The following is a 26,022-nucleotide window of genomic DNA, read 5'->3' on the forward strand; positions in this document are numbered from 1 at the left end:
TGTGTCTTTCTCCCACAATGCATTGCACTATTATTGTTGGGGCTGCCTGTCCAACATGGCGGCTCCTGGCTGCGTCTTCCACAGAACCCTGACCCGGTCTAGACCCGGTCCGAACAAGGTCTGCACCGCAGTCATCGTCAGCATCATCATTACTTTTTAAGAGAGTCTTTATTGATTGATGTGTCGGCGCTGTAACGTCAGCTGAGCGCGCGCTGAAACCTCCCTCTCTCCTCTGGGTTCCCGCTAACATCGTCCTCCTGCTCGGATACAACGTCAACCAGACTCTCTGCAGATATCTACCGATTTAACGTCGCTCTGCTCATTAGCTGTCCCGCTCCTCCTACTGATTATGACTTGAAGTGTTCATTAAATAAAGAAGTTGGGCTCACATTTAAACAGCCGGTTTGCTTTAACTGGATCAATAAAACGCGGTAGCTTTTAATAAAGGGTCGCCCGTTTCCCCCAGTATGCTGTGATCAGTCACTTGAAATCCAGGTTTTATTTTAACAGATATGGATTGGCCGAAATTGCCTTAAGACCCTAAACATTTAGGGAACAGCTCGGTTTGTGTTGCAGACGCGTTTCTTTCAGTAGTTAACCCCGACAAGCTTAAATTATCTGTTTTTTGAATGGGGTTTGGCGAAAGGAGGAGCGCGGTTAGCTACCTGACACAGCCGCGCTCTCACCATCCAGCAGGATTTAAAAACATCCAGCTTCACTTTCTAACCTGTTGTATTGCTACAAAATAAAATCTACCTACATACCAATAAGTTATTAAGTATGAAATGACATTTTGTAGGTTTAGTTTGGGGTTTATTTAATGTTTTCTCTTTAAAATCAACACACGTTAAACTGATAGAACATCTGGCAATGATGATGTACTGAATCACAAAGAGCTTCAAACTGCATCACCAGGCACTTCTTCACTAATACTTCTTCTTTTGTGGTGGTCGTCTCGCAGGTGTCCTCCTCGTCTCCTGCCGTCTGCAGGGAGTCTCTGTATGTGGTGGACCTGCAGCGGTACAGCAGAGACCAGGGGTCCTCGGTCTACTTCCCCCAGGCTGTCCTCAACGGTGGGTGCAGGACGAGACGGGACGACCGTACCAGAGGGCTGTTTCACAAAAGCAGAACCTAGAAATAACAGAGAAAGAGCTGCTCTTAATTGAAACTGTTGATAACGTTACCAATGAAAGAGTTAAGCTACTTTTTTATTTCTCAAATAAACAGATGTACACTTTAAAGTCAGCAGACATTAATATGTCTCTCAGGAAATGTATTAATTACAACCACTAATCCACACACACTAAATAGGATATATATATTATTGGTCCATAGGCTGGGGGAGAGAGAGAGGCAGGAAGTCAGTGATGAGGTGCTCAAACAATATCATGTATTTGTAACAGGACCCTGAGGCTGCAAGGCCTGACAGGTAATGCAGTAAGTATAACTGAATCCACACTTCCTGCTGCGCTAACTGATGTGTGTTTTACAAACTGCCAGATGGACCTAGACATGGAGATAAAAACAGACACTGAGAAAACTGAGTTGGAAATCTAGAGACTTGAAAGAGAAGTAATAATTTGCACACTGTGAGCACGACTCCACAAACTTAAAATATATTTAAATATATATATTTAAAAGAGGGAAATAGAAAATAAAACAGGATAAAATATAATTTTAAAGAGTTAAATAGGAAATAGAAACTGGGTAAAACAGGACAGTAAAAGTCACAGTGCAGTGCACGACATTAATCCACAGCCTTACATTAGACTTAATTAAAGGCAGTAGAGCTGGGCGATACGGCCAAAATGTTATCACGATAAAAACATCTGAAACGATTCGATATCAATAATTATCACAATGTCAAATCATTATTTCTTTCAAGTTTCAAGGCAGATTTATGCTCCTGAGTGAAAATTGAAGAAACCAGATGGTTAATTATGTGGTTAAACTTTTCTTCATGGTCAGAACAGGACAAACACTTGATGTCAAACAGTGGATCACTTCACAAATCTGACGTGGAACATTTAAAACTATTAACTGGTTTGTGTCTCCAGGCGATGACCTGTACGACGTCACGCTGACAGACGGGGATTGCAGGCTTCGGGTGACTCTGGATCCCGGTCTGAACCGGCTGGTGGAGAGAAACGTCCTGCGGCCCGGCTCGACGCTGTGGAACGCCACCTTCACCCCGGCCATGACCGCTCAGCTCCCAGAATGCCCCGGGGCCTCGGCAGAGACGGACAGGTGAGTGAGGACAGGTAGCCTCTCCTGATGGGACGCGCTCGGTCCCGGTTTAATGCTCCTGCTCCTGCAGCTACAGACTGGCGAGCGTGGAGGTCAGAGGCGGAGCCCTAGGTGACCGTGAGGATGAGGGGGGCAGGAGGTTCGACGTGGACTCTCTGCCCTGGTTTGGATCGTCAGAGCCAGCAGGTAAGACTGTGTGGCCCCCCCATCAGACAGAATCCAGTCCCCGCTGCACCGTAATGATTGTGATTGGTTGATCTGGCAGGTCCTGCGGTGCCTCTGAGAGCCAATAGGAGCGTGTTTCTCCCCCTGTGGAACAACATGGACTACAGCGGGGAGGTGTGGAGGGAAACCCCGCCCACTGAGGAGGACGAGGAGGAGGACGAGGAGGAAGGTCAGTGTTTACTTCTAAATTAGGTGTTTATCTTAATTAAGTTTTACTACGACTGTGTTGTATAAAGCGAAAATGTTTCTGAAGTGAATTTCTAAATGTGATTAATTGAATATTTATTTCTGGCGGTAAAATCAGCGTGTGTGTTGACAGCGCTACGACCCGCTGTGACCGTGTCGGAGCTGCGTGACTCCTTCCTGTCCAGTCGCCGGGGCGTTGCCAGGGGTGCCTTCCAGCATCAGCTGATTGTTCGCATCATCAACAAGTCGCACCTGATGTATTATGGGAGAACAGACCGCAACTGTGAGTGTCCATATAAGGTCAGAGAACGCACACACACACACACACACGTCTGACATGTGAAAGTGATTTAGTTCCAAAGTTCACGTTGGTTTTGTTTTCAGACTGCACCGAGCGCCATAAAGAACTAAACAATAATGATAAATATCGCAATATAACTTTCCTCAATAATAATATAATACATTTTTGATTTAATTCATTAGAATCACGAACAACGTAGCACTTCATTTTTCTATTAAAATATTTATTTTGTTGGCCTGAAAAAAGATTACAGTGGGGGGAAAAAGTATTTGACCCCTTGCTGATTTTGCAGGTTTGCCCACTTACAAAGAATGCAACAATCTACAATTTTAATCATATGTACATTCTAACAGTGAAAGACAGAATCCCAAAGAAAATTCCAGAAAATCACATCATATGAATTTATAAAAATTGATAACCATCTGATGAGGAAACCAAGTATATGACCCCCTACCAAACAGCAAGTATTCTGGCTCCTACAAGCCAGTTAGTCTTTCTTTAAGACACAGCTCCAATCCCAACCAATTATCTACATCAAATACACCTGCCTCACCTCGTTACCTGTATAAAAGACACCTGTCAACACCCAAACAACCAGCATCCAACATCACCACCATGGGCAAGACCAAAGAGCTTTCTACGGACATCAGGGACAAGATTGTTGATCTGCACAAGGCTGGGATGGGCTACAAGAGAATCGGAAAGCAACTTGGAGAGAAAAGATCAACTGTCGGTGCAGTTATCAGGAAATGGAAGAAGCACCACACCACCGCCAACCTCCCTCGGTCTGGGCCTCCACACAAGATCTCGCCTCGTGGGGTGTCCCTGATCATGCGAACGGTGAGGAATCATCCCAAAACCACAAGGGGGGAACTGATGAATCAACTGAAGGCAGCTGGGACCACAGTTACAAAAGAAACGGTTGGTAACACACTACGCCGTCATGGATTGAAATCCTGCAGCGCACGCAAGGTCCCCCTGCTCAAGAAGAAACATGTACAGGCCCGCATGAAGTTCGCCATTCACCACCTGGACGACTCAGAAGAGGCCTGGAAGAAGGTGATGTGGTCAGATGAGACCAAAATAGAACTTTTTGGACTCAACTCGTCGTGTTTGGAGGGCAAAGAACACCGAGTACAACCCAAAGAACACCATCCCCACCGTCAAGCATGGTGGTGGCAACATCATGCTTTGGGGGTGCTTTTCAGCCAAGGGGACGGGACAACTCCATCGTATTGAGGGGAGGATGGACGGGGCCATGTATCGTGGAATTCTGGACCAACATCTCCTTCCCTCAGTGAGAGAGCTGAAGATGGGTCGAGGACGGGTGTTTCAGCACGACAACGACCCTAAGCACACCGCCAAAGCAACAAAAGAGTGGCTGAAGAAGAAGCACATCAAGGTTCTGGAGTGGCCTAGCCAGTCTCCAGACCTGAATCCAATTGAAAATCTTTGGAGGGGGCTTAAAATTCGAGTTGCCAGGCGACAACCTCGGAACCTGAATGATTTGGAGGCTGTCTGCAGGGAGGAGTGGGCCAACATCCCTGCCGAAATGTGCACAAACCTTGTCACCAACTATAAAAACCGTTTGACATCTGTGCTGGCCAATAATGGCTTTTCTACAAAATATTAACATGCTGTTTGTCCAGGGGGTCAAATACTTGTTTTTCCTCATCAGATGGTTATCAATTTTAATAAATTCATATGATGTGATTTTCTGGAATTTTCTTTGGGATTCTGTCTTTCACTGTTAGAATGTACATATGATTAAAATTATAGATCGTTGCATTCTTTGTAAGTGGGCAAACCTGCAAAATCAGCAAGGGGTCAAATACTTATTTCCCCCACTGTAACTAATCATATTTGTTGAAAAAGATAATAGTTTTAAATGTTCCACATCAGATTTGTGAAGTCATCCACTGTTTGGCATCAAGTGTTCGTCCCGTTCTGACCATGAAGAAAAGTTTAACCACATAATTAAACATCTGGTTTCTTCAATTTTTTTCAGGAGCATAAATCAGCCTTGAAAGAAATAATGATTTGACATTGTGATAATTATCGATATCGAATGTTATGAAATGTTTTTATCGTGATTACATTTTTGGCCATATCGCCCAGCTCTACTCGCAGCACCAACTTAACTCGAGGAACATTATATCGCCGCTGCCGGCAGATTAGGAGACTGCAAGTCCTTCTAGCCCTGGTACCTCCACTTGGGGAGAGACCAAAGAGGCGAGTGGCAGTTTCTGGTGCGTTTGAATGACGTCACACCCGAGTTGACGCCGTCTCACTTACAGGTCGGCCAACCTCGCTCGGACAACCGTTGTTTACAACTAGCCAGGTTTGCTATTGTTACGCTTGTTACGGTTGATTAAAAAAACGCATTGTACAGTATTTACGCAGACTAAACACTGCAGCAACACGTCTAGGGACAGCAGCTGGACAGAAGACACAAGTACAGTTCCAGTTGAAACTGGGAACTCATAAATTCTGACTTCCCAGTACAACTGGAACGCACCGCTTGCTTCCATAGTTCAAGAGAAGAGAGCTCTCACTTTTATAATTGTGTCTTGCTTTAAATGCATTTCTCCGTGCGAGGAAACTTCCTGTAAATGAAAGTCCGAACCACCAGAACTTCCTGTAAATGAAAGTCCGAACCATCCAACACCAGAAACGTGCAGAACCATGGTTCAGTATGATCCAGACTGAGACTACTTGTTTTGGTCTAACCGAACTTTGGCTGTTTGGTCCTGGGGAGGTTTCACACCTGTAATTTATGTTCAGATCAAACTGTGAAGTCCGACAGTCCGGAGCAAACGGAGCAGGAGTGAAAGGGTCAACAAAGGAGGACCAAAGATGGAACCATGTGGAACTCCAAACTACATTAACCTTCTCTCTCTCTCTCTCTCTCTCTCTCTCTCTCTCTGTCTCTGTCTCTCTCTCTCTCTCTCTCTGTCTCTGTCTCTGTCTTCAGGCGGTGCTGGAGGTGTGTGACCGGACAGGAAGTGTGTGTGTGGTGTTGTGGAACAGCGTGTGTGTCAGTTGGTATCGCTGTCTGAAGCCCGGTGACATCATCAGCCTGAGACGCTATCGAGTCAAACAGCATTACCAGGCTGAGCCGGACGATATAGGTACACACGCACACGTATCTCACCATCTTAAGTCACTCGCTGCATCCTTAAATGAAGTTCCCTCCTTCTCGAACCCTAACATGGAGATTACAGTTGGTGTTTTAGTGCCCACAGTACAGCCTACTACTGGTCTTACTCTGAAATTGACATTAGTTCTCAGTTCTGCTGACCTAAACTCTGTTTTTACCTTCTTTCGTTATCATCGCATACTTTTATTTCAACACAAACTGGTAAAATGTGGTTGTTGTAAAACTTCCGACCTGTAGTGTTTATTCAAAATACTACAAAATGTACAAATATACACATCAGCAGGCTGCAGGCTGGTAAAAATTATAATTAATTATATATTAATTATAATGTGGGATTTAGCTGCCATACTCGAATATTCCACAAGGTGGAGCTCCAACCCAGTCAGTATGTGTTGGCCCTTTGACAGTTAGTAATTACCTCAATCAGAGACGCCACTCTGTCACATCCTCAATACAACTCTACGGGGAAAGCCTGTAATGCCAAAGATGGCGGTAATCCCGCCCCTCCCGCTATAAAGCCAATCGTCTGCTTTTAACAGCCAAAGCGGGAAACATATTTCAGCCAATTGTGTGGTTCCGCTGACGTAAGTTTTACTTTTACTGCGCATGCATGGAAGAGGTGACGCATGGAAAAGCGCTTTTTAAACCTTATTTTGGGGCAAAGTCGTCAAACGTTTTCAGCGAGTTTTATCAGATCTTACTGCTGATTCTATTCGTGTAGTTTTTATGTCCCGGTGACCTGTGAAAGTGCAGTTCTGGCTCTCTCCCCAGTCATTTAGACAGGAGCCTGGTCTTGTTAGTCCGAAATAGCTGCCCGGAGGCGTTGCCAAGATGGCGGCCGAGTGGCATGACTTGCCTAGAAGGACTTTGGCCCAATCCACTCTAAATAAACAATCTACGATCTGCTGGTCCACCACAAGGGTTAGAAGATACTGCAACACTGTCACAGCAGCTCCTGATACACAGCAGACAAGAACATACACATTCAGTAAAAACAGATTAAATAAATATAAGACATAATAAAGATAGAAAAATAAATGTTGATTTTTTCTTAGGTTCGTTAGCATTAGCTCGAGTACATGAGCTAATTTAACAGTCTGAAGGTTCCAGCTGTCGGAGCAACTCGTTCTTTTGACAAAGTTAATAATTAAACATTGATTTATTTTGCTGCTTTGAAGAATGTGGCTGAATTATAAAGGTCCCAATCACACCACACGTTCCAGATGGTTAACCTTTTGTCGTGAGGAAACAAACTGAACTGAACAAACCTCTGTGCAGCCGGTGTCTGATGAACCTTCAGACTCACGGATCTGTCTCTCAAACTGGTTTCATCGTTTCACTCTAATAACGCAACACCGTGTTTTTTCACCGTAACACATGAAGGACGGTTTGAGTGTTTGAGACCCGTCGCTGTGTTTCTATTGTTCCGTCCAGAGATCAGCGTGAACAGCAGGAATCCTGCCGCTCGCATCGCTGTTCTCCCAGAATCCTCTGTTGCACCTGAACATCTCCCGCCTGCTCCGACCTACAGCTTCTACAGCAGGTAATGATGATCTTTGTTTATAGAGCACTTTAAAAACCAGCATCACAAAGTGTGTTAAGTTAGAAAGGCTGGTAAAACAAAACATAATTGTAACAACATGTAACATAATAAAGTAATTTCCTAAATTAGACTTCAAATGAGTTCATGTAAAATCAGGAAGCATGTGAAACGCTGTCAGTGTCTTTAAAATGAGGTGCAGTGACGGGCAGAATCTGTTTTGTCGGAGTTCAGTTGAAGGAAAGACGAAAACGCACACACACTCTGACTCTCTCCCTCTGTCAGCGAAGAGCTCCTGGACCGCCCTCACGGCGCTGTGTGTGATGTCATCGGCCTGCTGATATTCTCAGGGCGATCAGAGCGAATCAGGAGCAAGGGTGAGGGTTGCCGTAGTAACCAGGATTATACATTGTGTCAGTAGTTTATTTTTTTTCCCACAAACACACAAGAAGTCATTTGAATATTTGTTTTTATTGGTAGATGGCAGAGGGGTGGAGTTCCTGGAGTATCGCTGGCTGCGATTGGAGGACGGGACTAGCAGTCAGCCAATCATGGTGAAGCTGTTCTCCACATCTCAACCTGAGTCCCACCTGAAGCTCCACCCACGTGAGACGCACTCACACACACGTGTTTCTCTGTGTGTCGCTGCTGTAGCTCTGTTGTGAGTCTCTCTCTGTCTCCAGTGTCGGTGGTGGTTTGTACCAGACTGAAGGTGATCAAAGCTGCTGATCGGACAGACGCCGCCTTCTACCTGACAAACACAACATACACACAGGTGTACTGCACAGGTAACACACACACAGGTGTACTGCACAGGTAACACACACACAGGTGACACACACAGGTAACACACACATAGGTGTACTGAACAGATAACACACACACAGATAACACACACACAGATAACACACACAGGTAACACAGACGGGTAACACGCATAGAGGTAACACACACACAGATAACACACACACAGGTAACACACACAGGTAACACACACAGGTAACACACACACAGGTAACACACACAGGTAACACACACAGGTAACACACACACAGGTAACACACACATAGGTGTACTGCACAGATAACACACACACAGGTAACACAGACGGGTAACACGCATAGAGGTAACACACACAGGTAACACACACACATGTGTACTGCACAGGTAACACACACACAGGTAACACACCAAGGTAACACACACACATGTGTACTGCACAGGTAACACACACACAGGTACACACACAGGTACACACACACAGGTAACACACCAAGGTAACACACACACATGTGTACTGCACAGGTAACACACACACATGTGTACTGCACAGGTAACACACACACGTAACACACACACAGGTAACACACACAGGTAACACACACACAGGTAACACACCAAGGTAACACACACACATGTGTACTGCACAGGTAACACACACACATTGATTGTTGCTCCATCCTAGTTAACATCAGAGCCTCTTATCTTCTCTGTCATTGGTCAGCTGAAGTCTGTGCTCTCTCCTCATTGGTTGGTTGGCAGGACTGGGCCACCACTCGGAGATGAGTTACCGCAGGCTCCGGCCGGTGCGACAGTTCCTCCAGTGGCTCCGGAGCCAGGAGGACGGAGAGGTGCTGAGCAGGGCTCTGATTGGAGGATTCTTTATCCACCCGCCTCCACCCGTCTCCTTGGAAACGTACATGAAAGACAGGAGAGGTCTGTTTTATAATTTATTATCAAGAAGTAACTTCACCTTTAAGTGCTCAGTGCGTGAGGGCTGGTACAACTGGGGACCTACATCTGTTTACACGGTCACACTGTGAGGACTCGGCTTCCTTATGGGGACAAAGTCCACAACTGGGGTTTGGCCCCGAAACCAGTGCCAATATGGAACCGGTTCCTAGATGAAATTTCCCCTCATTTCGATGCCAGTTGAACTGTTTTCCCTCTAGTGTAACGTATCAGCTGAGAGTCAGATATAATGGATTTGACTTGTGAATTTGTTGTTTTGTATTTACTTATATTTAAGTATAGTTTAAACTCTATTGTTCAATTTAAAGAATTTTAAATTTAAATATAAAATAGAACAGTTAATTGCTGCGCACCTCTATAACGAGTTTTGTGCAGACAAACAAACACCTCCTACCAAAGATGTAACACCATTTGCCTGATGAAGGTCTAGTACCGAAACGCTGTGAATATTTAATTTTTGATAAATATTATTTTCAGTTTCAGAAACCATTTAGGCACCGGAAATGTAAAAAACCCAAATGGTGCCCTCACTAAACTAGAGGGTGAGGGCTGAGTTTAACGTTAGGCTAAGGTTTAGCCAAGTTCTGGTTCTGGTTCTGGTTCTGGTGAGTCTCCAAGGAATGAATTAAGTCAATGTGACGTCCCCAAGAGTTAAACCCGACTCTGTGTGTGTGTGTGTCTTCACAGGAGAGCCTGGTTTCCTGCGAGGGGCGGAGCTTCAGAGGGAGGCGGAGAGGCTCAGTTACCGGGAGAGACGCACCTTCTGCATCCAGGCAGCTGTTACCGTGGTGACGTGCAGTCGCAGAGGACAGGTGACTCTGGTTAATCAAATAAACATTAAATAATAACAAACATTTTTTAATGTTTCTCATTTGATCCTCTTTGGGTAACAAACATCACAAATAATCAAAAACAAAAATCAAAAACTATGTGAAGGTTTAAATAAAGTTTTGAGGGTGTGAACCAGAATATCTTGGTCAGCGTCTGGGGCGTGTGAACCTCAGAGAGGCTCATGGGTAATGATTGTGTTCGTGTCTCTCTCAGGAGGATCGCTGTTTGTTCTGGATGGACCGGGCTTCATCTCTCTCACCCTCCTCCTCCTCGCCTCGCCTCTCTAAATCCTCCTCTCACCCGTCTCCCTCCCCCTCTCTCTCCTCCTCCTCCTCCTCCCTCCTCCCGCTCCCCTCCACCCCTCGCTCGTTCAGGCCTCCTCTCTCCTCCTCTTCCTCTCTCTCTCCAGCGTCTCCATCGTCGCCCCGCCCTCTGGACGGCACAGCCTGGTGAGACTTTTTTTAAAAAAAAAACGATTTTGTTGTTTCACTCCTCTGAGTTCTGGATTTACAGTCCGGCGGTGTGTTTCAGCAGGAGGTCGCGTAAGAGGAAGCAGCTGCTGCCGGCTGAAACTCCAAAGAGGAGGTGAGTCAGAGACGTGCTGCGCCTCCTTCTTGTCGCGTCACCGTGCAGGAAACACAAGTCAAAGGACTAAACATGACGTTGGGAACAGGGAGCTTTTGATTTTGTATAAACAGAGCAACACAGACAGCGTACAGACATGTGATTGGATGAAAGCTAGTGCGGTCTGGCCAATCAGAGCTCCCGCTGCTTTGGGCTAGTCCTTTAAATGTCCTAAAGTCTCTCTCTCTCTTCAGACATCCGTGGGTCACATTACAACCAGAACAGAGCAACAAGACAGGTGAGAGTGTGTTTTACACGCTTTGTACTGGACGTTTTTTGAATCCGTGCAGTAGATGCTTCGGCCGGCAGCTGCAACGTATTCCTTCAGGTCAAAATGGCGTCCATAAAAAGTGCTTCTCTTTGCCAGCGACAGGCTCAGACTGTTACAGCAGGTGTCTGACAGCATCATGAAAAGCCTTTGTTATTAACAGGAAACCAGGAGGTTGTTGTAGGACAACGGTGGACGTCTTCCTGGAACAACAAAAGTCCAAAACCTTTTGTACCTACTTGTGTTTTTTTTTTTACCCCAAAGTATGTGAAAATAGAGCCCAGGTTTAAAAACACAGAAACGACCATTTAGTTTTGATCATGCAGGATTGGATCAGAGTGAGGTCACATATTATTATAATATCGGGTGTTATCGGGTAAAGTGAAGTACTACATATATATATATATATATATATACTGTAAAGTGCTGTATATAAGTACTTTTATAAATACTACAGGTTTTCACGTATAAATCCTTTAAAAATAATAAGACTGCGTCTCCCATGATGCATCAGGGTGAACAGGGTGCTCTTCTGTCTGCCTCAGTCATTTTGTTCGAAGCCTCCATGGAGTTTCTAGAAAGCAGAAACGCTGACGACGATGACGATGACGATGACGATGACGACGATGATGATGATGACACCTCGTCCTTCGTCACCGCTCCCCTCCTCCCTGCTTTTCCGCCGGTGGCCGTGGAGACGCTGCCTATGCGATACGACCACGCCCAAAGGGAGGAGCAGGCGGCCGCCGTGGCGATGGGTGGGCGGGCGGCGGCTGCCGGGAGGTTTGACTCCGCCCTCGAGGACTACTACACGCTGAGGCTGAGAGGTATTATTTACCTGTGAAGTGTTTTCTTCTCTTTTAATTTAAGTTGTGAGTCGATGCTCTGGTTCTGATTGGACCCCAGGATGGAAAGTCCTGCATTAAGCAGCAGGTTCCAGGCAGAATAGTTTTTAAATGACCGGTTAACGCTCTCCAGCTTTCCGGTCGCCAGCCAGCCTTCATCATCTGTTCTGCAGAATTATGCGTTCGCCTCTTAAAGGTCCTTCTCAGACCCGTTGCTCTGCACACCGATCAAACGGGGTCATCACCGCATGTTGTTGCTGAATCTCAATGAATTCTGCTTCTGCTGAGCGTAACAAAATATTAACGACTGTAAACGTTCATAAAATAAATACTTCGAGTCATTGATCACCATTGATGAACCCCACAAAGGATATGATAGCGTTTAAAAGCATTATTTGGAGGTTCATGCAAAACTCGGCAGATATTCCCCTAACGTGCGGAGACATGGCTGGAAGCAGTTTGTCCGCTTGAAACACATTTCTGAGGACCTCTCTCCACATACATTTGTCTCAGATCAATGGCTGGTTCACACGACTGGTTTTGTTTTTGGTTTGAAACCCGTACGTCTTGTTTATTACAGCCGTGTGTAACGTCAACTACTGACGTAACGACGCTCGCCGTAGCCTGGTTTATTCGCTCCAAACCAGCTGATGGAAACGCACATATTTCATAATTTCTTTTTATTTACAATTTTTTGCGACATTTAAAAAGTACGTACGTGACTCGTGACCCCCCCCTCACGCACACAATAATAGGAATGCATACACACACACATAGGCCCGAATCGGCCAATCCAAACACCAACATACTGACGAAGTCCGGTCTTGGTTTTAAAGAATCCACTGGTTTAGCAGAGAGAGAGGGTGGCCTGGTTTTTAAGTGTTAGTGTGCACTTTTTACAAGCCTTAGGTTTTCACGTGTATTCACCTCGGTGAACGCTACACACCGGGGATGTTGCTTTGATGGCAGAAAAATAAAGAACAAATAAATTGATTGTGGCTGGTGCTGAAATAGAGCTCATGACAGAGATTCACACAATCACTTCCTCTTAAGTGACTGTGCCTCCAAAATACTTAAGCTGTCAGTTTAACGTGTGCTTGGACTCCCCTGATTTTCCTTAAGGAAATTAAAATAAGTGTCCACGAGTTTATGTACGCGGGTCAAACGCCGGAACGCACACACACTGCAGCACATGCTTTATTGTGAGCATGTGCAAAAGTATCCTAATAATCAGTTCGCCTGCCTCCCACCTTTGCCTTTGGTGGATATTAACGTGTCGTCATGTTTAACATGGGGCTGTAAGCTGTACCGTCGCTAATCTGTCGCTCATCACCTCGGGGTCACCAGGGGTCAAAGAAAGTCCAAAGACTGATGCCTTTTTTTATTTGCATGGTTTATATTTATGGCTATGGAAATTATCTGCAGCAGCAGCAGGTGATGAGGACAACACGGCCTCTGTTTCTTTATCTTGTCTTACAGCGGGATTTAAACGTACTAACATTAAAGTAGACCAGGTCTCAGGGTCCTTTTTAATCACATGTTGGGTTTCAGCGACAGGAAACTGATCGATCAACCTTTTTCACGTCTGCAGCTCTGTCAGACGGGGTGATGGTGGACGCCGTCTTCCTCCCTCACTCCTCCTCTCTGTCCTCGTCTCCTCCACTCCTCCCTCACTCCAACACCTGGACCTCCATCCTATCACACGGAGCCTTCTCCTCACACACACCTCCACCTTCACCAGGTCAGTGCACCTACACACACACACCTCCACCTTCACCTGGGCCCCGGTTCAGAAAGCGGGTTTAGTGAAAACTCTGAGTTAGTTGAGCCTGAGATGAGGGAAACTCTGGGTTTTCGGTTTCAGAGAGCGAGATCAGATAATCTCTGGGTCTGTAACCCCGGCAACTTACGCTGTGAACCCAACCTTCATACATACATACTGTCGATATCAAATCACATACTGGAACGCAATTATGTCTTCAGAAACATCAAAATCACGGTTAAATAGGATATTAGTTTTTGTTTTTTAACACACGATCTTCTTGAACATGACCTCTTTTATGATCAACCTGTCATCGATCGTTATCTTTGGACATCGTAAGTTTGTCCTCAGCACAGAATAAAATCTAAAAGCTACACTGTCCTTTATAACTCAGTGACTCTGTGGACATTAAGGCAAAACACTTACTGTGTGTTACAGCGTTCAGTGATCACTGTTTAAACTGATCTGTATAAAACTGCTCAATGAACAGTAACCTTCATAGTTATCAGCTGGATATGATGTGAATATTTTTGAGTGAGGATGACTGCGGTGCAGCTGAAACAAATACATGTAGTTTAAAAGTGAGTTTTTCATTATCTGCTGATAGTCTGAATGTGTTTTAACAGCATTTCATAAAATACAAAGTGAGCAAGATTTTATTAATGTAAGACGTCTAAAACTTCACAGTCAGTTTGAACCTGGACACATTTTACATTACAAAAAAATCATTAATAGACCTGCTGACTGTAGCTTTTTAAAATGAACAACAGGCTGCAGGAGAATCCCAGCACTTTATCATTCATTAAGGAAACTCCAGTCTGGTAAATGATGAATGAGCAACGCTGTATAAAATGTAATATTGTTAATAATAATAATAATCTTTATTTGTAGAGCACTTTTCAAAAACAAGTTACAAAGTGCTTTAACAAGTGTAAAGACAATAATACCCAAAAACATATCAATCCTCCACTCCTGCATTTTAGAGCCAATCATGGTCCACGTTGGCAACATTCATATTTCTCGCTCCACCCGATTAAAATGGAGGCCCTGCCTTTATTTACCTGTTGCCATGGTGACTCGTAGTATCGGAGCTCCATTGATGAGGCTTTTTTTCATCCCCACGCACGCGCTTCCAGCAGGCTCAACGTACTCAGAGTTTGTTAAGCCTCCTTTTTGAAACAGGGTCCTGGTCAGTGCACGCACACGCTGACGAAGCTGTCCTCCCTCTCTCAGCTGACCTCATCGGCATGGCGGCCCAGCTGGCCAATCAGAGGCTGGTGTGTGTCCTGGAGGCGTGTCACCTGGGCGGAGCCACAACTGAACTCATCCTGAGCCGAGCGTTTCAGCTGAGCGACTGACACACACACACACACAGACGTTCCACTGATGCCTGATGGGAGTTGTTGTTTTGTAACTTATTGGTTTTAACATTTTTATACTCGATCATTTAAAGTATTTATCAAAGTATTTTATTGTGTTTAAATGTACATGTTGATGATGCACTTTACTGTTGTTGTAGTTTTTTAACTCATTGATGGGACGACACTAGTTTGTGTGCCACATGTGAGTGGGATGCTGGTTGTAGTTCTTTGGTGACACTTTAGATTACAACCTGCAAATTACTGTGTAATTATCAGTACCTATATTAGTGTACATGTATTTACTGTATAGGCGGCGTCAATCAAATACTCGTACCAGGACAAACACGTACAATGGAAGAAAAGAAGCCATCAGGGAACAACAGGAAACTACTTTGTGTTTAAGGGATAAATAATTACAGGGTGCAGACTTATCGTTATTATTATATTAAAGAAGATAAATTATTTTAAAAGTACAGATTCTGCCTCAACACCAGCTATTGTGTCTTTTTATATCTCGTCACATCAATTTCACCTAGAAACAAACTTTATTGATTCTTACTGGACAAATTACAGCATAAAAACACTGTCACAAGCCTCTTTTCATAAAATTCAACGTATAATTTAGTTTTATAATAAAGTTTTCTGACTGTAGTTTGGCTCATTTTTATCACATGTAGTCATCCTGTCTGCACAATTTATTGAATAACTACAGAGCTAAACCTGAATTTGTTACCCTCTTGGTCTCCGTACTTCTTCCCTTGTACCCCGTTAGTTTTTCATTAGTACCCGAACATACTAAATATTTACATGGTAGTTTGTGGGCGGTAATATAAAATGATTCTGGTGTTTTAACAAACGCAGGAGGAAAGAAGAGCTGATGAAATGTGATGATCCAACAGACTGTTCAGATACGTGTTTGTTCGAAGTTTTCATGTCTGACTCACCGGCCACGCTGTGTTCGACAACTTACGCTACCTTTAGGTCTGCAAAGCTTTTAGTATTTCTTACTCTGTGTTTGAAACACAGTTAAGCATAAAAATACACGTCACAGATGATTAAACAGAAAACTCTAAATAAAATGAAGAACTTAGACGTCAGTATTTATAAAATCCTGGTTCTCATGTTCAATCTGAAAGCAAAGCCTCGGTTTGAAGCTGCCATAAAAACATTAATGTTTAAATAACATTTTGTGTTCTGACAAACATGTTTTAAGACTGTGAAGGTTTTTGTGAAATTATTAAGTCTTTCCAGAGAGTTGGTCCTCAGCTGCTTGTGTGTTTTTTCTAAGCTGTGTAAAGTTTTACAGTCTAATAAACTCTCCTGTCAAGTTAATATGTGATTTCTCCTACGGCTGTTTGTCTTGGTGCTGAAAGGTTTCTGTTTGTGCTCCAGACAGCTGACGTTTTCTTAAAGGAGGAGCTAATCATATTTAATATTTGAGTCTCAGTCAGTTCTGCCTGACTTCCTGTCTGCGGCTCTCAGCTCTGGAAAGTTTTAAAAACACCTCACAGATATTTACGCCGATCAACCAAAACAGTGAAGTGAAAAAACATTTATTTTGATTGTCTCCTGTCAGTGGGTGGGACATGTTAGACAGCAGGTGGTCATGATGTTGTGGCTGCTCGCTGTAGTTTCTGTCAGACAAACAGGACGCAGAGCATTTGTTGCGGACTACTTTCAGGATGAATCCACATGTGGCGCTCTGGTGAGTGTTTGGGGCAGCAGTGAGTCTGAATAAACTACAGCGTTCATGGTGATGAAACACGTGACCCGGAGCAGCCGTGAGGGTTTAATAGTTTGTTTTAACAACACCGGCGCTCTGCGGCTCAGAGGAAGAGGACGCACTCGGTGAAGGAGATACATTCACTGCTGGTTCGAGTCTGAACGTGAGGTTTGATGAGAAATATAACATATCCCAGTTACACACACACATCCAATCACAAATCTTCTTCCATGATGCTGATCAGATCTGTACAGGACACAACGCCTCCGGCCCGGACCGAGCCTGGACCGAGGAGGCGCTGCCGTTTAGGTGCGCTGGCTGTGTCTCTGGCAGATGTAGCGCATCCTGGTGGCGCAATGCAGGTCGTTGAGCCGTCCGTCGAGGTGAAGGTGAGCACAGTCTTCATCCCCGTGGCCAAGCCCGTGACCGGTCCAGCTGTCAGGCTGACCGGGTTTCCAGCGTCTGGAAACACAGAGTTTAGTTTATAAAACGGTTTCATGAGTGACTACATTGTGGTTAAACCGGACCCTTTCCAAACGGTCCCCACTTTAGTACATGTCCCCATGTTGGAAACGCTTCAGCCATATTCCTCAAAGCAGGGATCTTGGCAAGATGAAACCAAACCAGCTTATTTCCCAAAACACCCGCCAACATCATCTCGCACCTGACCAGGTGCAGAGCACTGAGCTCACTTCCAATCTTTATTGTCCACAAGAGGAAATTCTCTTTGCAGCAAGCCAGAATAAAAACACAAACATGGAATATTAAAGTTAAAAAAACACAAAGATTATCAAAAGACATTAAATGGGATAAAAGAAAACCTGAACTTGTTGCACCTCAGCTTCAGAAACCCGTTTTTCTAACCCTCGGTTCCTGATCTTGTCTATCTTTTTTGTTTTTGTTTTTTGGGGAGACCATCGTCCGTCGGATTCTCTGATGTTACAATCTGATTCTTTTCAACAGCTCTTTGGTACAAACCAAGGGAACAGAGCTGTACTTGGTGACAGTCGTTCGCCGCCCACCCTAAATCCACTTCCCTTTACGTGAAAACAACCAGTAACGTCACCACTCTGTCACAATTCAAATCAGCTTTTTTAGCATGAATGTTAAATGCAAAAAATATTACCAAAGCTACAAATAAATTACATCAAGACAATTAATTTCATACATTTCATTCAATAAATAAATAAGACAGTAAGCGTTGTGTTTGTGTGTGTTAATTAAAAAGTAAAATAATAATAAAAATATATAAAATAAAAAGTATGTAAAAAATAAATATTAAATAATTACAGTAAATAAATAAAACAGTAAGCGTGTGTGTGTATTAATAGACAAAAAGATAAAAAATCAGTGGCAAATGTGAAATTTAAAAACAAAATACCAATAAAGGAACAATTACTAAAATATCAAACAATCAAAATAATAATTAGTACAATTATTTATCAGTCTGAGTTTCCACTGGTTTCCTCACTTCATGGCATGAGGAGACATATTTTGCAGCAATTATTTCAGATTTGGGCATTTCTCCCAGTAAATAGGGGAGTTGCTGTGTGTCTGATATGAATTTGAATTCGGGGTATATTTGGGAAATGTTTGCAAAGTGTTTTTGTCTTAGTGTTTTATATTTGGGGCATGAGGTTAGAAAGTGCAGCTCTGTCTCTGCCTGTCCTCTGTCACACTGGGAGCAGAGTCTCTCCTCTTGTGGTAGCCAGCTCAGTCTGTGGCGACCCTTTTCTATGGCCAGGCTGTGTTCACTCAGTCTGTATGTTGTCAACATTTTTCTTAGTTTGGGACATTTTATTGTACTCAGGTAATTTGCCAGTGTGAATTCTCTTTTTAGGGTCAGATAACATTGTAATTTACTTTGTGTTTTTCTTTCCGATAATTTGGTTTGGTCTGCTTGAGTTGGTGTTGCTGTCCTGAGGCTGTTGGGGACTTGTTACTGCAGAGAGCCTCTGGACCAGCTGGCTGAGGGGACTCTTCTCTAGTTTCAGCTCCTGGTATGTTAGGGCTGTGTGATGGTATGTCTGGGGGTTAACTGATTTCGAGTGATTTTAAAAAAAGAGGTACCAGAGATTATTTGGTGTCACAAAGTCACTGCTGTAGTGGGTCCACTTTATCACTATCCTGGCTCCACCCAGCTGGTGTTGTATCAGCTGGGTGGAGTTAAAATGTTGCGTGAATTGTTGTCAAGGCATCTTTGTTTACAGAACACATACAGCAGGTTCACAAAGCAGAGGGATACGGCGTGACCTTGTGTAATGTTCACACTGCAGATCATCAGGGCTGCCAATACCAGTAAATTTAAACCACACGTGAGAAATGAAGTGATATTGGTGCTAAGTTTGAATCTCACCCAATTCTTTGGTGCGATGTCTAAGTTTGAATCTCACCCAATTCTTACCCTGTCACTATCTCAGTGATTATTCCACAGAGGAACTTAGTAAACACTAAAAAAAGAACAGAGGAAACAGAAGGAACAGAGCCTTGTGATCCGGCTCCCTTCAAAAGCCCCTTTTCCACCGAATGGCACCGCCTCGACTCTACTCGCCTTTGTAAAATGTAAATGCTCCGTATTTGTGAACTTTGCCCTTCTAGTCTTTTTGACCACTTAGAGCACTTTTACACTACATCTGCATTCACATTCACACACTGAGCCTAAGTGCTCGAATGGAAACTAACATTCACACACATTCATACACTGGAACTGCCGCCAGGGGCAATTTGGGGTTCAGTATCTTGCCCAAAGACACTTCGACATGCAACCAGGGGGAGTCAGGAATTGAACCGCTGACCTTCCGATAAACGGCCCACCCGCTCTACCTCCTGAGCCACAGCCGCCTTTGTTTGGTTGTCCACTGTAGGAAAGTTGTACCTGTACCTGCTACAAGGTACTTTTTTTTTTGTACAACCCCCATTGAGGATCCAAGCGAGCTGAGGCGATACTATAACGTGATGTGAAAACACAGCAGACAGCTGATTGGTCGGAGAGAATCGTCACTAATCACTGCGTCATCATTGGCAACCGGCAGCGCTTATAAAAGTAGCAGCCGGTAGCTGCTTCAAAGTTTGATACACTTTTGTTTTTTTATCTGTTTTTTCCGGCTTTATTGCCAAAACATGCGTTACCTCTGACCCCAAATAGAGAGCTTCCGGCAACGGCGAGAGAAAACTTATCTTTTTATCCAGTTAGAATTGAGCCCTGAATTACACACATGATGTTGGTCAACTTAAAATATGATAAAGTCAAGAAAATCACAGTTTGTCATAAAACAGTAAAGTTACATGACGTTTTTTTGTGAACTCCTTCAATGAACTACATCTCTCGTCTCACACAATATACGTCTGCAAAATGTTAGCGCGGTAATGCTAGCTAACGTTCATTGCTTTCTTGCTACTAGCGAGATAATGCAGCTATGTTCCACGCAGAAATATTTCTCACCCGATGTGTTTAATCTGACGACTCCCGGTCCTCATCCTCTCATGTACGTTTTTTGACGTTAGCTTCAGTAACGTTAGCTTCAGTCATTGACAGAAACTTACGACTTCACATACGTGACTTTTGGGTTTGTGGTCTTTGTAATTATGTATTTTCAAAGTCTTATACCTCAACAGTTTTACATCAAACTGCGACTTTCTTTACTTTAAAATGTATCTTTTAAATTGACAAACATCTTATGTGTAATTCAGGGCACAATAAAGTCCCATGGTGTAGAGACCTGCTGTTTTCTTGATCCCGCTCCCGCTGATTTTGTGACCATTACTGCCCATTCCCGCAACATGTCTATCCACTCCCGCCCGCTCCTGCAAACATTGTGACATGCACAGTAAAAAAAAAAGCGCACATATGATTGGGGTATGCTAAACGTTCAGAATAAATTACATAAAACATTGCATTCATTTTTGTCAGTAGCAACTGAGAAGTTTTCCTAATTTCAGACTTGCCTTGACTTGTTTTGGTCTTGTATTGTCTAAGCCCGTGTGACGGAAGCCAGCGATGCTGTGCAGTGAGTAAACCTCACTCCCCGACACCTTAACAGACACACTGGCGACTGACACCAGTGCACGTGGGGTTTAGCCTCCTCGTCAGCGTGTCCGCCTCCCGTACCCAAAGTCACTAGTTCGAGTCAGGCCCGTTCTCAGAAGCAGCTGCATACACTTCTTATCAACTTCGTTTGTTGACTCCATCTTATCAGCGCTACTGCGGGACCGCCCGCTCCCACCCGCAGCAGAGTTCAAACCGCCCGCTCCCACGTGATTTGTGTTGGGAACCGCGGGATCCCAGTGCAGCTCTCTACCATGGTGGTCCACCGGAAGGGTAGGGACTTAGGCTCTCTATAGTCGAAGATTTGATGCTACAACGGCAGAGGAGAACACAGCTGGAAGGTTTTCATACCGCTTATCTGTTTTCTTAGATTCTGAGGAATGTTGAATGTTGTCGCGGCAGTTGTGTGTGGCGTCGCTATGACGACCAGCTACATTGAGGGATGCTATCTCTGGGTACTATCTGCAATGGAAAACAGAGGATGGCGGACCAAAAACGAGGCGAGTAGACAAGGCGAGTTGAGCTAGTACCGGTACCGAAAAAGAGGCTAAAGAGCCGTCAGTAGCCTGACTGTGTTTAGAAAATGGAAAAGACGTCTCAGCTGTTTCCACAAAGACGGACAGGAGAGAATGTAATAACCTACCTCCGGTTCATGATGTACGGCGTCTGGTTGACCCACTCCCACTTCCCCGTCCTCTCATCGGTCAGACCCACCCAGTAGAAGGTGCCCAGGGTGTGGCGGTTCACAAAGGCCTGAATCAGAGAGACAGACAGCCGAAGATTAAAGTTGTCCCACAAGGACCCGCTCTGGGTCCTCTGCTGTTTCTACACAGATCACGTTTCCTCTCACCCACTCATCGTCGCTGTTGAGTATGACCAGATGGGAGTCGTGTGCACTGCACCAGTCTCTGGCTCTGTCCCAAGACAAAGTTGTCTTACTGAAGAAATAACAGCTGGTGCCAAAAATATCCCACTCCAGAGGACAACAGCCGTCCACCACTGAACCTGAGAGACAGACAGATGGAAGAGACATTTCTACAGTTAGATGTCTTCTTGAACTTCTGCCTCTCTAGACCTTAGAGTGACGACGCATTCAGAAAACAAGCACATACCGTTGTGGGTGATGTGTTCAATGGAACATTTGAGCGTGGCGACCGTCCTGCTGATAGAGTCCAGAGCTGACAGCTGCTTCAACGCCTCCGAAACTGAACACACACACAAACATACTGAATGGGTTCACACGGTGTCAACATAACACAGTTGGCAGTCACTGTTCTGCAGGTGTGTGTTTTAGAGGAGGACACCTGAGGTCAGCTGGTCCTTGTTGCTCTCCACAGCGAACTTCAGGCCGTGAACGTCTTTGGCTGCATCTGGGACGGAGGAACACAAGATTTTAGACAAATCAGGTTTACGTTTTGAGGAAGGAGAGGAACCTGGGAGTCTCTTATTAACCCTTGCACCCAGTCCTCTGACTGAAGGAACAAAGAAAGGTGTGTTACCTTTGGCGAGCTGCTGCACGGCACTCAGGGATTCAGTCAGGTTGAAAACAGTGTTGTCCACAGACCACAGTCGGTTCAACGTCTTCGAGTCTGCACACACATAAATATACAGAAAAGCAAAATGTCGCTGGTGTTGGAGAGTCTTCTTCAGTAATATTCAGCCCATTCTCATTCTCCAGAGCGTCAAATGGCTACACTTTGTCACGTCTGTCGCGTCTGGTACCAACACACATGGCAGCATTTTCCATCATAGTTCAACGCTAAAAGTACTACCATAAAGTCAGGGTGCGAATTATACAGTGATAAACGGGGTGGGGGGGGTCAGCTTTTATTCCAGGTCAAAAACAAAACCCAATACTTCTTTAAGTAATGTGTGCAGTCTTTAGATGATGATAAATCAAATTCATTACACCAGTTCACAAGTGTCCCCATACCACACGACAACTTTTGTAGTCAGAGGTCACTATTCTACAGCAAATGTGCCAGCAGGTCAGACACAAACCGCAGACCGTCATGACCGCTCAAAACAGACCCACACAATGTTGAACCAGAACCAAAGACACTGTCTCAACTTTTTTTCAGCAAACATCTCCTTTTCTCTAGCTCATGTTAACTGTGAATGAAATGTGACCCGCATTCAATAAGGCAGTAGTCATATGCTGCCGGGGAATAGATTTATTGTCCTTTTGTTGTAAAGTGGCGCTATATAAATAAAACTGAATACATTTGAAATAACAAACCTGGATGTAAACATTTACCTGGGCAGGTAAAACTCCTGAATTCCACAGTGAAAACAAATACTGTGCTTATTGTAGAAAGACTCACAAAATACTTAAAATGAAATAATAAACTCTAAATTGATGTGAAAATGTATCTCTACAATAACTAATCCTCTATTTCACTACTCTTGCCTAGGCACCTGTGTTGGTTGACCATTACATGAAATATGAAATGATATAGCCTAGTGGTAATGAAATGACAGGGTGGGCTAGCTAACATCAGGTAGCCCATTTAAAGTAAAGTAAATGATAATTACGAAACTCTGAAGATAGGAAAGTTAGGAAGCTAGTTAGCTAACTAGTGACATTAACTTAGTGTTTCCACCTGGTCTGGACAGTGATGTGGGCAGACAGATGTTCAACTAACATCAAGGTTAGGAAATGGTACGGTCCATTTTAGAGGTGTCAGAAATCATATTTCAAGATTCTTGAGTATAAGGCATGATTATGGGAAATATAATTTTTACAAATACAGGTAAGAAAGACCCTCTGAACTGTTGCTTTTGCCTCTTTTGGGGGGGTCCAAGCCTTAATTAGGGGGGTCAGACCCCCCAATCCGTCCTGTAATTCGAACTGTGTATAAAGTACAGAAAAGTCAGAGTATGTGCGAAATCCTTTCAGTGATGTTACATCAGTTAAACGTACTTATTTGAACCCAAACCTTGATGTTCTCTTAAACCTAACCAAACTACAACATTTCACGACATTAGCTGCTAGTTTTATTTTGAAAGTTGAACGTAGCATGTTTTGTCTTTGCTAACTTGACCGCAGAGCCCTACAGGAACAAAAAACAATGCTAAAGGGTACCCAGGGCGTTAAAAAGCGACGGGTCTCTTGAGTCCATATGTGACGCCCTGGGATGAGAACGGGTTGTAATAATCTTCAGTACAACAACACACAAGCTAACAGGAGTGACGAGCACCGCTGAGGCTGATGGGAATGTTGTCGGTTCTGCAGGTATTTGGTCACAAAGCGAAGTGTTGGACACATTAACATGTTGACCTGATGATGGCGCTAGAGTTCATCCTGAGGAGAACATGAAGCGGTGGACCAGATGTTGTCAAATAATCCCGGTAAACACCAGGAATTTAGATCCTGGTGTTTGGTCTTGCTGTGTATTGTGTGTGTGTGTGTGTGTGTGTGTGTGTGTGTGCGCGCGCTCACTGCTGGCTCCCAGCGCTATGATCAGAACCAGGATGACTGTAGCCGTCAGAGCAGGAAACAACCAGGGCCTGAACCTCGAGACTCCTGAGAACGAGACAGGACGAGGCTCTGACAGACAGACAGAGAGACAGACGGGAGGTGACTTTCATTTTACAGGAAAGACAAAACCACCAGCTACGTTCACAGAACACACACAGTTTGGTCAGCCACGTGCACAGACGGGTGGGGAGGCGGACAGGTACCTTTGTTCCAGAAGGAGCTGGCGTCCTCTTCAACATCATCATGGTATTCAGTCGTCATGTCGGTGTCTCCCTCGCTGTCCCTCTCCTCCTTCAGTCGGTGCATCTTCCCTCTTCTTCTTTTTCCTCTTCTTCTTCACGCTGAAGGCTGACAAACAGTCTGACTGTCCAAACACGGAGCCGAGGGTCATTGCCCACCAAAAATGCACTTTGAACTGGAAAACAATGTGTGGTGAAGCTCTGCTGATGTCACTCTGTCCGGACTAAAGCTTTCCAAGGAAAGGCAAATGCTTTCTGAGGAAAGTGTGACACGCTTCCACTGTAAACCTGCAGCGAGTGAAAACAACCTAAATATCTTAAAATGTTGATTCTTTGGAGCTGCTGAAGTGTGTTTGTGGGGGATCAGCAGTTAAAGTTGACCAAAAGCAGGGAAAGTTGGTGACAGACAGAGACAGAGAGACAGAACGATCTGTTAGTGAAAAGCCACGGCCGACATGCCGCTGGTTCCTGTGAAGCCGGACCGCTTTGTGAAAGCCTTTTCAAACGGGGGAAAGCTGCAAACGTTTGTTCAGTATGAAGAAGCGATTGCAACATATTCTTTCTGCGCTGATCTCTGTATGAAAGCAGCTACACTCTCACTCTCCATCCCGAGTCCCGTCCCACTAACGCCCACTACTTACAAATCTACGCCAATTTAAGTGCGACTCACAAACAACAAGAACACCGTCTGCTGCTAATTACCATTAAATAGATATTATATTCTGAATATATTTCCCCTGGCAGGTAGCCTTCCAACATTTGGTTGCCAAACGGAAAATTGAGTGTCAATTTCCATTCCTTCTTTAAACACACGGTTTGAAAGAGTTTCAGTCGATTAGAGTCCAGATGTCAATTGAAATTAGAGTGTTTAAAGTGTCCGGAGTAAACTTGAAGTTTAAAGCACTAAAGGGACTTGAAGTGTTGATTCTTTGAGGCTTTTTTAAAAAAGTGTATTTGCGTGGGAAAAACCACTGAAGTCAAATCAAGTTTGATCTGATGTTAGCGTTGTGTAACTTACACATTAAAGGTTCAGTGTGTAAGTTTTAGTGACATCTAGTGGTGAGGGTTGCGAATTGCATCCCCTCCCTTATCCAAGCGAGTTGTACTACGGTGTCTGAAACAGGACAAAGTTGTCATCTGTGAGATAGATAGTGAGAGTTCTTGCCAGTCAAGAAATGAGGTTTCTTTAGATAGATATATTAAGAAATGACATTTACTTCATTATTCAGTAAAACCATATTAATATAATATACTATAATATACTATAATAATATTATTGTTGTTCATTAATAAACAACAGCCACATGAAGAAATGAAGTGCTCCATAATGTCTCATACTCCTGTAATACATGATTTTACATATTGGGAGGGTTGGCTCATCTGGACTACCATACCAAAGTAAATAAAGAACATCTCAAAAACTATCACAAAT

General features: G+C 44.1%; 2 protein-coding genes and 1 pseudogene across 5 annotated transcripts in view; 1 reads left to right on the top strand and 2 right to left on the bottom strand.

Moving 5' to 3' along the window:
* LOC119912601 (zinc finger protein 2-like) overlaps positions 1-26,022 on the bottom strand; it is a 746,717-nt gene that overhangs the window by 643,013 nt on the left and 77,682 nt on the right. The window lies entirely within an intron of this gene.
* Positions 30-16,434, top strand: si:ch73-71d17.2 (RPA-related protein RADX). Of its 4 annotated transcripts, none has more exons than XM_038731877.1 (19): positions 30-118; positions 962-1,073; positions 2,058-2,247; positions 2,318-2,433; positions 2,513-2,641; positions 2,777-2,958; positions 5,934-6,090; positions 7,554-7,662; positions 7,945-8,036; positions 8,140-8,265; positions 8,343-8,447; positions 9,202-9,375; positions 10,099-10,223; positions 10,456-10,691; positions 10,774-10,827; positions 11,061-11,104; positions 11,680-11,961; positions 13,571-13,720; positions 14,975-16,434. In XM_038731877.1, exons 1-19 carry the CDS (start codon positions 56-58, stop codon positions 15,097-15,099), a joined length of 2,571 nt encoding a protein of 856 aa, XP_038587805.1. In that variant the 5' UTR covers positions 30-55; the 3' UTR covers positions 15,100-16,434. The 4 variants fall into 4 exon arrangements, with proteins under 4 accessions (XP_038587805.1, XP_038587807.1, XP_038587808.1 ...); XM_038731879.1 differs by having other exon boundaries at positions 10,777-10,827; XM_038731880.1 differs by having other exon boundaries at positions 2,792-2,958.
* LOC119912669 lies at positions 16,640-24,759 on the bottom strand (annotated as a pseudogene).

This window comes from Micropterus salmoides, unplaced genomic scaffold (genome assembly GCF_014851395.1).
Source record: "Micropterus salmoides isolate LMB-PRFRI ecotype aquatic unplaced genomic scaffold, ASM1485139v1 Ms_hic_scaffold_2, whole genome shotgun sequence".
NCBI classification, from domain to species: domain Eukaryota; kingdom Metazoa; phylum Chordata; class Actinopteri; order Centrarchiformes; family Centrarchidae; genus Micropterus; species Micropterus salmoides.

What these genes read in the sequence shown, in the direction of transcription:
- si:ch73-71d17.2 (XM_038731877.1), top strand. Translation starts at nt 56, where the DNA reads ATGGCGGCTCCTGGCTGCGTCTTCCACAGAACCCTGACCCGGTCTAGA. An exon ending in CACACAGGTGTACTGCACAG is followed by an intron (nt 8,448 to 9,201) that starts GTAACACACACA and finishes GTTGGTTGGCAG; the next exon opens with GACTGGGCCACCACTCGGAG. An exon ending in CTACACGCTGAGGCTGAGAG is followed by an intron (nt 11,962 to 13,570) that starts GTATTATTTACC and finishes TCACGTCTGCAG; the next exon opens with CTCTGTCAGACGGGGTGATG.